The following is a 13,851-nucleotide window of genomic DNA, read 5'->3' on the forward strand; positions in this document are numbered from 1 at the left end:
CTTTTAATTCTCAGATTGAAAGGTGGTTGTCCAGGGGCCCCACTGCCCTGAAGGTCTCATTGGCCACCTTAGGAGATGGTGGCTATGTGCTCGATGCTCATTCACTCACAAGCAAGTTCCTCCACATCCATAACTATGCCTCTGAGGGCATGCCTGACTTTGCTTGTGTGTGTGTGTGTGTGTGTGTGTGTGTGTGTGTGTGCACGTGTCCATTTCTCAAAGACAATGGGTGCAATTGCACACTTACAGGAGGCTGCTGTCCTACCAAGGATGGCTAAGGTACCCTCCAAGTGGCAAACAGGCATGACATTCCCCCATAAGAAGTTTTCTCGTTCTCTGAAAAGTCCCTCCAGGGCCCATGTCATGAAATTGAGTGTGAGAGCCTGCCAAAACAGAGTGCCTGTCATGGTAACGTTTCCATTAAGACAACATGACCAAGGCAACTTAGAAAAGAAAGTGTTTATTTGGGGCTCATGGTTCCAGGAGGTTACAGTCCATGAGCTTCAGGGTAGGGAATATGGCAGCTAGCAAGCAGGGATGGTCCTGGAGCAGTATCTGAGAGCTCACATCCTCCTGAGACAGAAACTTAAAGCAGAAAGGGGGTGGGGAGAACAGAGATAGAGAAACAGCAAGAGAGACAGAGACTCACAAAGAGACAGAAAGACAGAGAGAGAGAGAGAGAGAGAGAGAGAGAGAGAGAGAGAGAGAGAGAGAGAGAGAGAGAGAGAGAGAGAGAGAGAGAGAGAGAGAGACAGAGTGGCAGAGAGAGGGGAACAGTGATAAAGACAGAGATGAAGAAACAGCAAGAGGGACAGAGACATGCTCAGAGAGACAGAGAGAGGGAGAGGGGGAGAGAGAGAGAGACAGAGACAGAGACAGAGACAGACAGACAGGGAATGGTGTAGGATTTTGTGGGTCACACATCCTAACAAATTCCCAATCATTCCACCAACTGGGGACCAAATATTCAAATATATGAGCCTATGGGGCCCATTCTTATTCAAACCACCACAAATGCAAGCTTACACCACAGACACTGAGGATGGATGTTGGGGATCAAGATGTTTCATTGAAGGCCCATTCTGTGGTCCCTCCTTGGTTTGTAGATGGTGGTTTCTCCCTGTGTCCTCCCAAGGTTACTCTCTGTGTGCTTGTCTTAATCTCATGAGGATACCAGGAGTTTTGGGCTAGGCCATCTTAACATGATTAGCTCTATGAAAGACTGTGCCCAAACAGCCGTGATTCAAGCGCCAGGGGATTAATGAATTGGGAAGTAGTGTCCCAATCCAGGCCATGACAGCTCCCACCTTTTCTGCCATATTAATCCCCAGCGATTGTACATGTGAGTCATCAAAGCCACAGCCCAGCCTGGTGTCCACTCCAAGGCTTTTCTCTTAGAATCCTAGCATCTGTCTCCTTCCCAAGCTTCAGTAAGCTGCAAGCACACATACATTCTTTTGTGTGTTACTAGGAAATTCAGGCCTGCGGCAACATTTGGTGAACAGGTAAAGGCTGGCTCTTGGTGACATCTCTGCTTATCTTCTCTGCAGGAGACCAGGCTGTAAAAACCCAGATGGAACTTTGTCAAGTTTGCAACCGAGGGGTTGTGTCCTCCGCCATATGGTGCCTGGGGCTCAGATTCCCAAGTCTGACATCTCTTGGGAGGAGGGAATGGTGACATACTCAGAAGCTACATGGTTCTCCTCTGAGGATGAGTGAGCTTCCGTTTATCTGAGGTGTTTGCAGAGCACATAGCACTAAGGTCCCGTGTCTACTTCCAGGACTCGGGGATACCTAAGGGTATCGTGATATTGAGCCTTCATAAGGGCGAGTTGGAAGCACAGAGGGATGAGGAAGGAGAGGATGAAGAAGGTGCTCATTATTTACATGGTTGGGACATGCAACTAACTTGTATGTGGTATACAACATGCACACATGATACATATGTATAGGGGCATACATGTATGCACACATTGTATACCATACTGTCCATATATTTCACTCTGAAATATGCATCCTGGTGAACATCCAGTGCTTCCACTTGGAAGACATGATGTCCATGACAGTGGCTCTGGCTTAGGAGGTTGGACACCCATAGGAGCTGTAGGTAAAGCTCTTGTCTTCTGCACCCTGTTCTTACGCACCCCCCACATGTGAGTACTGGAGCTTCTGGCCTTGTCCTTTCCATTTGGAGGCACACAGAGGATGCCATGATGTTAGAACTCAGAACAGAAAGCTGGCAACTTGGGGAGGAGAATGCAGCCAAGCCAAGAAGAGGGAATCAGTAGACGGGTGTTGTGCAGGTCTTTCTGGGTTCAGGAGGCACTAGGACAGGCTTTGGCACCAGAGAAGGTTTGGGGGGACCTTGACATGGTCTTGCTAATCATGTTGATGTTCCTCACGATCAGCCGGGGCATAAGTTGCTAATGCTTCTTATCTGGCAGATGCCACAGTTCCAGGCTCACAAGGACTGAGGGGGATAAAAAAGATCTGCTTTCCTCAACAGCTCATCAGGACCAAGGCAAGGAGACCTTTTATGGGGTCCTGTCCCTAGGTGGGGCTGTCACAACCCTAAGTGAAAACAGAAGTTTTCTCTCATGTCACTGCTAAACTGCAAAGGTCACTATAGACATGTCCTTCCACCCTAGGGTCCAAGCAGACAGACAGATGGGGTGGACTATAAACAGAGGGTGGTCAACTCTAAAGTCTGAGGCTGGTGCCCCCAAAGGGGGCCGGGAACAGCTGGGAGCCCAGAGGGACAAGAACCCTCCATACAAGGTTTCCCACTGCTCTGCATTGGGAAACAGAGTCTGTCAATACAGACGTGTAAGATACAGTCCCAGAGGGTGTGGATCCTGCACCTCCCAATCCATCTGCAGGGCCAGTCATGTGACCAGCTGTGCGCCTGTGACTGTTATGTTTCTCTCTCCTTTAAATTGAAAAATGATAAAACCTTCCAAAGCAACAGGTTTCCTTGTGACATTTCAAACATCCTGAGTTTTGGTTGGCTGTCTCCACCCCTTCTTCTCCATCATTTCTTACCCCTCCTCCCCATTTATGCCTTTCTACCTCCAGTATTCTCTGTCCAATTTCATATCACAAGTCGTAGTTTACCCTCCCCACCCCCATACCTTGAACCCACCCTCATTCAAATAAACACATCAGTAAAAAGTTGAAGTCAGGATCTCCATATCAGCAGGAATATTTGTCCTTCTGAGTCTGGCTTCCCTTGCTTGCTGTAATATTTCCCATTTTCTTCCATCTTGCTGCAAATGTCATGATTCCCTCCCCCCCCCTGCCTTTTTTTTTTTTTTTTTTTTTTAGTGGCTTAAAATCTGTACTGCAGCTTAGTTAATTATCCTTTTGACTGCTGATGGGCGTCTAAAACGAGTCTCTTACCTTGCTATTGTGACCTGAGCAGCCATGTACATGGATGAACAAGTACCTCTGCAGTAGGATGTAGAATCCTTTTAGGGTGGCTGCTCTGGTGTGCAGCAAATTCCTTGGTTCCTGGATGGAAGCAGAGCAGTGGCCTGCCACGCAGTTCCACTGTACTCCACTAGGTGGCTCTTTGTGCTCTCGGATGTCTGCAGGCGTTCTGACAGGTGAATGCCTCTCATTGGTTGGCGGGAGGCATGATGCCACCCAGCAGCTCTTTTTAAGAGAAAAGCCAGGACCAGAGAAGCAGCCACCCCTGAGCATTGCCTTCTGAGCTGTTCTGTGGGACCTAGCTGCGGAGTCAGGCCAACATGAGTGAGGTGAGCAATCCTTGCACTTGCACAGGGAAACCGCAGAGTGAGAAGGCTCTGCCCCTGTGGGATTCTCAGAAACCCGAAGGGTGCCTAGTGGGGCTGAGGGGTAAACGGATCCTGTTATTATTTCTTTGAGCATAGACTGTCCTGATAGCTTGGTTTGAATGCAGTGTAGAAATTTGCTAAGTTTGCAACTTTTGAAATTAGCCTTAGAAAGAGAAAGGATGTAGGTATATTGTTTCTGATCTATGACTTTGGGTTTTGTACCTCTGAAGAGAAAACCAGTTATTTGATTCTCTCATGAATATCTGTGTTTTCTCCAGGGAGTGTGTCCTCACGTGTTTCCTTGGGACACAATCTGAATGTTAGCAGACAGTGATAGCCACCTGGGAAATCTGGTCTCAGAAAAGAGGTGGGGAATGGGGGTGAGGGTTTGTGCCTGGGTGCAGCTCCTGCAGAATCATTGTCTGTGACAGGGCTTGCAGTTAATCAGTTGATCAGAGCCCTGGGAAACATGCGGAGTCCAAGCTTGAGTGTGTGAGAGAGAGAGAGAGAGAGAGAGAGAGAGAGAGAGAGAGAGAGAGAGAGAGAGAGAAACTGCTACTTCTGAGGTACCAGGGAGTGTTGGCAAAAGAGCTCATTTCAAACCCAAGACCCTTTTCTGATTAAATGTATTAAATGCTGGTGGCTAGCATATTTTTCTTTTAAAAAGAGACCGTAATCTCTTCCACAACAAGATTTGGGGTTATACAGTGCTATCCTCTTCACCTAGAAGCTCAGCCGAGTCTGTTTTCATTTCCTCTTGGTTGATACTTAATTACTTTGAAAGATCTGTTATCTTCTTTGTATTTTATTTTAAAGAAATGTTTGACAGATGGGTGATCTTTTTTTGGAAGTCTAGAGTAGAATTAACAACTTCAGAAATCAAATGTCTCCTTGCAGCTCCTCTCTCCTCTATGGACAGCTTTGGATCCAAACAACAGGCAGAAGGGCAAGGTGGTGCAGCACCCAGGCACAGGACTTGGGAAAGAGCCAAGAGCTTGGGGGAGGAGGAAGGTGGATCTGGGCTGGGAGATGGGAGTCTCCTGGCAACCCTGGGAACAGAAGCCACAGTGACAGTCATTGGTTGCCTCGTGGTGTAAATGCCGAGAACAGAGCCAAGCACTCCCACACGTGTCCCCTTCTGTGAGCCTCTCCATACCCTGGGCAGTCGGTAACAGAGGAGGAAACTGAGGCACAGAGAAGTGGACCAACCTATTCAAGACCACCAGCTAGAACTGGGGCTAGCCTTGTCACACTGAAGTACTTGGTACCTGGTGCCTGGTGCTGTCCAAACAAATGCGAGTGAGGCTCTGGAACAGCTAGAAAGAGGGGCAGAAGGAGGTAGACCATCCAGGGAAAGGAAGCTGGGCTCTGAAGACCAAGGGCATTGAGGACAAGGCCTCTTTTCCTTTACCTGTTGGGGGAGGGGCTTTCTTCTGGGATCGCTAAGATTTCAGAAGTGCAAGGTTTACGGACAGCTCACCTTGCTCGCAGGAAGAAGGATGGCTGTGTGGACAGCTTTTCCCATTCAGAACTCAATAGATTCTCATCAAGGAGGGGCCTAGAAACTGCAGGCCTTGCAGACCTACCTCACAACAGGGACCCTCCCCAGTGTCCAGTCAGTGACCTGAGACGGTGCCCTATCCCTCATTTCATCCTGAGGCTCATGTATAGAGAAGTCCTCCAGTGCCACCTTGGTCACCCTTCTGAGCAGATGACTGTGTGGTTCTCCAGGGAGGAAGGAGCCTTGTCCCACAGTTGAACCCACAGTTAGGGTCACAACCTCCTTTCTGTAACTAGGGCAGCCTCAAACTCCCTACAATGTTCCTGATGTCCATGACTTAGTATCACAGCCAGAGTGTGAATTCCTTAAACCCTGTGGGTAAAAATCCTTAAGATGTAGACCTGCGTCTGTGTCTACAGTTCTATACCCCAGCTTACCCTTGCACCAGGTTAGGTTTTCATTCACACCACTGCCCCTGAGCTCCCCCTGCTGGCCCATCTCCAAGTCCCCAGGCTGCCAGTATTCTTTGGAGAAGAGAAATTTCTCCTTTGATTAAAACTTAAATCTGCTTTCAACATTTAAAAAAAGGGACAAACAGCCAAGGACCCAGGGAGGGCACCGAGTCCTGAAGGTTTTCCTTAGTTGAATGAACTACAGATGGCTTCCAGTGTTAGTAACTCCCAGGCAGGATTGGAGGCACACGGTCATTAATGTGCTTGTATGAGTAGTTGCTGGTCAAAGCAGAGACATTGATTTCCCTCTGTCCTCAGGGTTCTTTGGGGGCTGGAACAGGTGTGTGTGTGTGTGTGTGTGTGTGTGTGTGTGTGTGTGTGTTTTGAATGTCTCCTGTAGCCCTCAGGGCTCATTGTACCTGCAGAAACTCCAGAGATCCTTGAGTCAACACAAACTTGGGCTGGGCAGAGATGACCCTGAAAGGTTAAAGGTCCCTGGGGTCAGCTCTGCACTTTTGGGGCTCTTGGCTTTGAAGGCGAAGGGAGAACAGTAATCTGGTCCTGAAGTTGGCTTTAAACTGGACAACTTAATGCGATGTGGTTTTCATACCTCAGAACTAACCATTATTTATTTAGTTATGTATTATTATTATTATTAGTGTTTGGCAGGGGAATGACATGTGGTCAAATAGAACAGTTTAAGTATAGTGTTTGGTTGGAAATAAAGTCGGAATTTAGGGCCTTATGGGAGTGGTGGTGGTCTGGGTGCACCTGATTTTCATATTCGTGTTACAGTATGTCAGATATGCTTGGAGCAATTTAGGATATGATTTGGGATCAAAATGTAGGTTTAAGACTAGTAACCACATCCCAGCAAGGCCCAAGGTTTCAAAGTGCCACACCCAAGGAAAAAGAGAATTCCTGGGAGCAAGTCTGCCCTAGGCCCTCACCTGAGGGGCTGCTTCTAAGTGGCTTTTCAAAACCCACTCAGGAGAGCTATGAATGAGATTCACGGGCAGGCAATCCCACTACATAATACATCCGGCAAAAGCTGTGGCCCAAACCTGAGACCCTAAGCCTTCTCAGAGCTCTGTCCTGGGCTCTCTGCTTGTTTTGATTGACATGATATGGGCTAACCTAGGGTCTGGGCTGAGGCTGTTTGGCCCATGTAGACACTGGCTGCAGTGAAAAGACAATGCCGGGTCAAGACATGGCTGAGACGAGATCAAAGACATTCAAGGGCAGAGGTGCACACACACATATGTATCCCAGGCACCAAAACAGATCTGTTGCCTCTCACCTGAAGACAGTTGTCTTGGAGTAAATAAGAAAGCTGGGACTGACCATCCCCCACTTGAATATGAGAGAAGATGGATAAAAGAGGCATGAGCTTTATAATCAGATATAGATACTGGTTAAAAATATCATGCAACAGTGGTTTGGGGGCTTTACGCAGTGTATTCTCTTGGGAGCTCAGTGGAGAGTCAGAAAGGTGGCAGGAATTAAGGTGAGAATCATTGCTGTAGTAGGCTTTTAGGACCCCAGTGCCAAGGCGAGCTGGAGCCAGTGCTCTGTGCATGATTGGGTCTGTGGAAGATCCGTGTAACTTAGATGGTGGTTAAGCATGGATTCTGTGAGTTATAGGCAAATATGGTGTTTTCAGTAGAAGGCCAAGTGGCAATTTGATTTCTTATGTAATTCTAACCTCACTTAGGGGAGCACATGAACTAGTGATACGGAAAGATCTAGTGAGATTCAGTTAGAAAAATCATTATTACCACGCCTTACTTGTACAAAGAAATAGATTTCGCACCGTCATTTTCAAATGTGGACTTGGCTCATGTTAAACCACACACTGGTGGACATTGTTCTCTCCTCTAACCGGGAATATGAAGACTTGCTGGGTTGTAATTACAACGTAGGTTCCGAGGTTAAACATGAAAGCATGCTTTCAGGCCTGGTAATCATAATGGATTGTCATAAAACTCGCTTTTCCAGCCTGCATCTCATTAACTAAACTCAGGATTAAAGCACCCAATGTTCGTTCTCTCTCTCTCTCTCTCTCTCTCTCTCTCTCTCTCTCTCTCTCCCCCCCCTCTCAATTCTAAGATTGAATGAAGGCAAAGTGCAGTATTATTTTTTTCCCAGACAGAAAAGCTAAATAAATGATTCACCACTGATTTTATTAAAGGTTTAGTGGAGGTGGCGTGATCAACATGAAAAGAAGATCGAGCTCGTATCAGGCAAGTCTCCAGAGTCTGTGATGGACACAGTCCCCGAGTTAGCATTTAGATTAATTTCTTCCTTCAGTGCCCCGAGAGGTCTTGTTACAGTGAAATTTGTTTGTGCTTCCTTGGTCCTCAGTCCTCAGAGTGTAGGAACCATTTAAACATACAGATAGAATTACCAGTTCAGGCTCAGAGTCTCCTACTAATTTCAAGTGACTTTGCAAGAAGTTTAAAGGCTGTAGGTGCGTAGGCTTGTATTCCATTCGAGGGCTGGCTCCCTAAATCCAGCTAGAGCCAGCATGCTGGTAACACCCTCTAGATACACACTGTATGGACTGAAGCACCCTTGCTGGCCCATCAACCTGCTGATGAGGAAAGGCTAAGCTCCCGGGGTGGAGCCTGGTTTGTGTCCAGCAACTAAATGAATTAGTGGCATTCCAGTGCGGGTGATCAGCTGCAATGACTGACATTCCAGAGCTCTGGTCTCCGGGCTTTATATTGCTATAGGATGTGTGAGCAGGGGACAGAGCCTGCATTCTGTTCTTTGCTCCTGGTCTAAAACCTGAGTGTGCCACTCAGATATTTGTAAGTGGGAAATGGGGGTATGGTATGGCCAGGCACACAGAACATATGCCCCCACAGAAGCAAAAGGAGAAAAGGTGGGGGAATCTTCAAGAGGGAGAACACTGAGCATTTGGGAAATGCTAGGAAAAGCACAAGAGCTGAGAGGGGGTTCAACACAGACAAACCAACTCTCTGTTCATATCCTCTGAGGCTGGCTTACTTCAGAATGGTTGTATGGAATCTAAACAGAAAGGACACAGACAGGCAGAGCCCAGGCCAGCTGGAAATCAGCTCTGCTGTATTGACACAGGGAAGTCATTTGGCTGTGTGAGCGGAGAAAGTCTAGGCAGATCTTTCATAGTAGGGCTTCTGGCATGGAGACAGGCAGCCAAGATGTAAATCACAGCATATTGTTGGAGGAAAAATATGTCTAAACAGACGGAAAGCAGGTTGTAGATGTAAATATTTTAATCAACACTTGAAATTGACTATCAATAATTATCATATTGTTAAGACAATGAAAACAGGTATTTAAAACATTTGACTACTTTACTTATTTTCTTATGAGTAATATTGTGTGTGTGTGTTTTCACATGTGTGGGGGTGTATGTACTTGTATGTGCCTGTACTTGTGTGTGCATGTGATGGAGGCCAGAGGACAACTTGTGGTTGTGCTTTTCAGTTGTCCAGCTTTTAAGAATGGCCTGGAGCACATACCTTGGCTATGCTGGCTGGGTAGTAAGCCCCAGGGATCTGGCTGTCTCTACCTCCTAGTGCTTGGATTTCAGGCATCTACTGTCATGCCCGACTTTTTACGTGAGTGCCTAGGATTTGAACTCAGGTCCTCATGCTTGCTTGCAAAGTATTTTGCTGACTGAGTCATTTCCTCAGCCTCCACATTGGGCTACTTTAGGTACCAAAATAGATTTGGATGTTTAAATATCTTAAACAGGACTGTATTAATGTATGGAAGGTGACCAACCCAAATGTATTTTCATGGGGTGCACTTGCTACACCCACAGCCCTGCGATAGACTCCCTTACCCTGCTCAGCCTTGTACTCTGGCTATGCTGTTTCCAGTCTTCAAAATAAAGTGAGGTGTGTACACACATTTACCTTCAATGGAGCATAAATATAAGAAAGTTTGTACTACAAACAGAACTAGCCCGCCACACTCCTCGGTGGCCCAAACCCATAAATCTCACATCCATTTTCAGGGCTATTTTATATGACTAATTCAGCCTAAGTGACAGGTTAGGCATTAATCTGCTCGTTATTGTTCGTGCCTCACAAATAGTTCTGAATCTGTGTAGTCAGGATCTCAAGGCATGGCTCGTCATTCAGAGAGGGAAAGCACTTGCCCAGATTTATGGCTTTGCTGGTGGGGACATCAATCACCCACTAAACTCCCACATTTTCTATTTTGTTTTTAACATGCCATCTTCTAAACAAAACAGAGACAAATTAGAATCACAGGGCATGGAAGCCAGCTCCTGTGCACAACAGGACCCCTGCACAGAGATATGGTTGGGGAACAGGGTGGATTGTTCATACCACACAAACAAAGCCATTTTCACAGTGTATATTCCTGAGATTTGGTCCATGGGTGCACCTCTCTCCACATGGTTTCTGCCTTCTCTTTAAGACAGCCTTGGCTTTGACAAGGGTGAGGTGTCACACACACCCCAACCATTTAGCCACTCAGCTCTTTCTGACCATCCAGTAACTGGACTTGTGTTTGAGCTGACTTGAAAAGAAAGCTCCTCCTGATACTAAAATCCAAACCTGTTGTATTGACTGGTTTTATGTGTCAACTTGACACAGCTGGAGTTATCACAGAGAAAGGAGCTTCAGTTGGGGAAGTGCTTCCATGAGATCCAGCTGTGGGTCATTTTTTCCATTGGTGATCAATGAGGGAGGGCCCATTGTGGGTGGTGCCATCCCTGGACTTGTAGTCTTGCGTTCTATAAGAAAGCCAGCTGAACAAGCCAGGGGAAGCAAGCCAGTAAGTAACATCTGTCCATGGCTTTTGCATCGGTTCCTGCTTCCTGACATGCTTGAGTTCCAGTCCTGACTTCTTTGGTGATGAACAGCCAAAGTGGAAGTGTAAGCTGAATAAACCCTTTCCTCTACAACTTGCTTCTTGGTCATGATGCTTGTGCAGGAATAGAAATCCTGACTAAGACACCTGACTTAGAGGGGTGTGACCAAAGAATAGTCATGTAACCCCCAAATGCTTAGCAAAGTGACTAGCTACATTTTTTTCCCTTAATTGCTAGAAATGACAGTGCACATGAATATTTGACTAAATAAAATATGAATAAAAATGTTATAAGAAAACATATCTTCCCCTTTCTTAAGATCTTTTTCAAAAGCTGATACACAAGCCTGTCATGTGACTAGATTCCAATCTGGAAAAGTGGACTGGGCTTGATACATAGATCAGTTGGTAGAGTGCTTGATAGCATACACCAAGCTTAGCAAAGACACATAAATGGGACGTGGTGGTGCATGTCTGTACTACCAGCTCCAGATAGACAGAGGGAGTTAGAAGGATCATGAGTTCAAGGTCATCTCTCCTTACATAGCAAGTTTGAGGCTAGTAAAGAGAACATTAAGGAATTACACCCACTCTAACAAGGAGGTTGTCTACATGTATAATATTCTTATTAGGTAATACTGTTTCATTTGAGGTTGTTTCCTTGAGCCTGGCAGAGAGGCTAATTGTACATGGATTTTTCTTGTTTTGATTGTACATTCAGAGATATTCCCAAGTCCATGAACTAGTGACACTCTGAGCCTGAGCATGGCCTTTTCCAGGGCTGATGTTTGCACTGCTGAGGGGTGAGTGCTCAAAATACAGCAGCAGGCATGGAAGCCTGCACCCATCCATCCGGGACAAGAGCACGGAGGCTTCCTTTAAAGACTCTGATCTTTTCTCACATTTTAAAGGGTTGCAGGTGGGGCAGAAACACCTCAGAGTTGTCATGACGGGTGGTTTGGTGCCATGCTGTCCCTGTGTTGGAGGACACCGTTGCTATCATCACTGTCTCCCCTCCTTTCCCTGACTTTCCACACTTAGCTGTCATTGGCCTAACAATGATGTTCTTATCACCACAGCTCTGTTTGGGTTTCTCAGGCCTACGGGAGATCCTGACAGGACAATAAAGTCATGTCCTCAGGACCTTGGGGTCTCTAATATTCCATCTGGTTAAGTCCATCGTTGAAGAATGTTGAACGTGTATGCGTGCTAAGGTTTGTTTCTTTCCACACTATGCTTCTGTGCTGAGACAGTTTAACTGTGCTGCAGCGTATGCATACTAAAAGCCAGTTACCTGCTGTAGGGAGGTGCAGTTAACTAAAGACAGCTTGTGCGATCTGAGTTCTCTTCACGGATCGAGAGGTATCTGATGTGGCATAGTAATACTTTCAAGGTACGCCATTCGGGAGGATATCAAGGCATTTTCCAGTTATGAGAGTCTCATGACAGCCCTAGAATGGGAAAAGTCTACATCAGTCCTGATTTTAGCTATTTATGAAATGTAATCTCTAATGGTTCTCGCCATAAGCAGGTACAAACATAAACCCTCAGTTCTCTTTACTTTGATGATGACTCACCTTACAACCCAGAGGTATTCGTACAGAGGTCTGTATCCATGATGCCCCCAGCGTTGGCTGTGTACTACTGGTACAGCTGGACATGGTAGCTCTGCTCTTGTGGGCTTCAGGTTAGTTTTAAAGCTACTGATACAGGATGAGACTACAGCTATACCTGGGGGTCAAAGACTTGACTGTTGTGAATAGCACAGTCTCCTTATTGTGCTCATTATAAGTTTTCATTTGTTACCCGTCTTATCTGTCATCTATTTATCATCTGTATTTATCTATCATCTATGATTCATCTATATTGACCTATATATCTGTATGTTTGTCTGTCTATCTTTTATCCATTCATCCATCAACCTTCAAGGCAGGACCTTTCAGTATCACTGACCTCAGACTCCTGGGGACAAATGACCCTTCAGCTGCAGCCTTCCAAGTACCTAGGACTTATTGGCACTTTTTACTGGCTTGAAAGCAATCATTTTTCATTAGGGAACTGAGTGACCTGAATTTAATCTTGTTGAAAATCCCAGCGCTCTTGAGCAAAAACCAGGCTTGTTTTCTCTTCCACGTTTCTCATCCTATTAAATTTCTCATTTTCTGTCATATTCTAGAATCTACCCACTACCTTTTATACCAGTCTCACTTCCACTTAAGTCTCTGCAAGAAATAATTGGAAATAACATGGTCCTAGCTATTTTTTCTTAGTCTTGAGAAAAAGAAAATCCCCACAGAACGGACAAAGGCGGCCTTCCTTCCCACGTCTCTAGGTGGCTTCCCAGGGACAAAGGCAGCCTTCCTTCCCACATCTCTAGGTGGCTGCCCAGGGTTCATTTTCTAATCTGATTCCCTCACTCCCACATCCCACATGTTATCATTCCTATCCCTTTGAATAGTTTGTGGAGACCCTGGGCAAAATTTATTTTGGACTTGTTGAGTTTTCTTGACTTTAGACCAACCATTTCCATGCCTCACTGGGCTCCCAGGGCTCTGAATATAAGAAAGGATGTTCTAAGTCCCAGAGAACAAAGCTGTTGCACATATCATTAACAGCTACACATTTGATAAGTCATATCACCTCCTGTCATCTATGAGTGTAGCATTATAAGGGACCATGTCTTCTACTCCTTTAAATCCCTAGCACACAGCATTGAACTCCCGCAGGTGGACGTCCCTGTCAGACGCTGCTGAGGAGATATGGTCCCTGCCGCGCAGAGTGTTGGTGGTGGAGACAGAGCCATGTAAGACTGATTCTATTATGGCTTCCACACGGAGTGCAAGTGTCAGGGAAGTATAGGTAATTTATCACTGTGCAGGGCTGTGAAGAAGAGGAGAGACAAGGTTCAGTTGAGCCTACCGAAGGAGTGAGGACTCAGTTCCTGTTAAAGATCTAAAACATTTTAGAGGAAATTGAAAGTTATCAATAGTCGTGTCGAGTGATTGGTGCACACCCTCTGTCGTGCTGTACTTAGTTTTAAACTCCCTATTTCAGTGTCTTTCCCTGTTGTGGAGATACAGAGCTCTGGCAGAAACAACCTAAGGGAGAAAGGGTTTGTCGCCTGCCTTTGCTGCTTTATGGATTGTTCTTTCTCCCACACCACATCTCCATACCTGGGATTAAAACGAAGACATATCCTTATAACATTTCTGTGTTCTCTAAAGAAACTGAAACTCTTATGATTGGGTTACCTCACTCAGGATGATAT

At 46.0% G+C, this 13,851-nt stretch overlaps 1 protein-coding gene across 1 annotated transcript in view; it reads left to right on the forward strand.

Annotated features, from left to right (window-relative positions):
* Positions 1–3,575: 3,575 nt before the first annotated feature.
* The window catches only part of Pcp4 (Purkinje cell protein 4), a 61,273-nt gene continuing 50,997 nt past the window's right edge, over positions 3,576–13,851 (forward strand). Inside the window, exon 1 of the mRNA XM_021209899.1 lies at positions 3,576–3,758. Within this exon, the coding sequence (XP_021065558.1) occupies positions 3,750–3,758 (9 nt within the window). The 5' untranslated portion in view covers positions 3,576–3,749. The remainder of the gene's footprint in view (positions 3,759–13,851) is intronic.

The sequence above is a fragment of the Mus pahari genome, chromosome 12 (assembly GCF_900095145.1).
Source record: "Mus pahari chromosome 12, PAHARI_EIJ_v1.1, whole genome shotgun sequence".
Classification (NCBI taxonomy): Eukaryota; Metazoa; Chordata; class Mammalia; order Rodentia; family Muridae; genus Mus; species Mus pahari.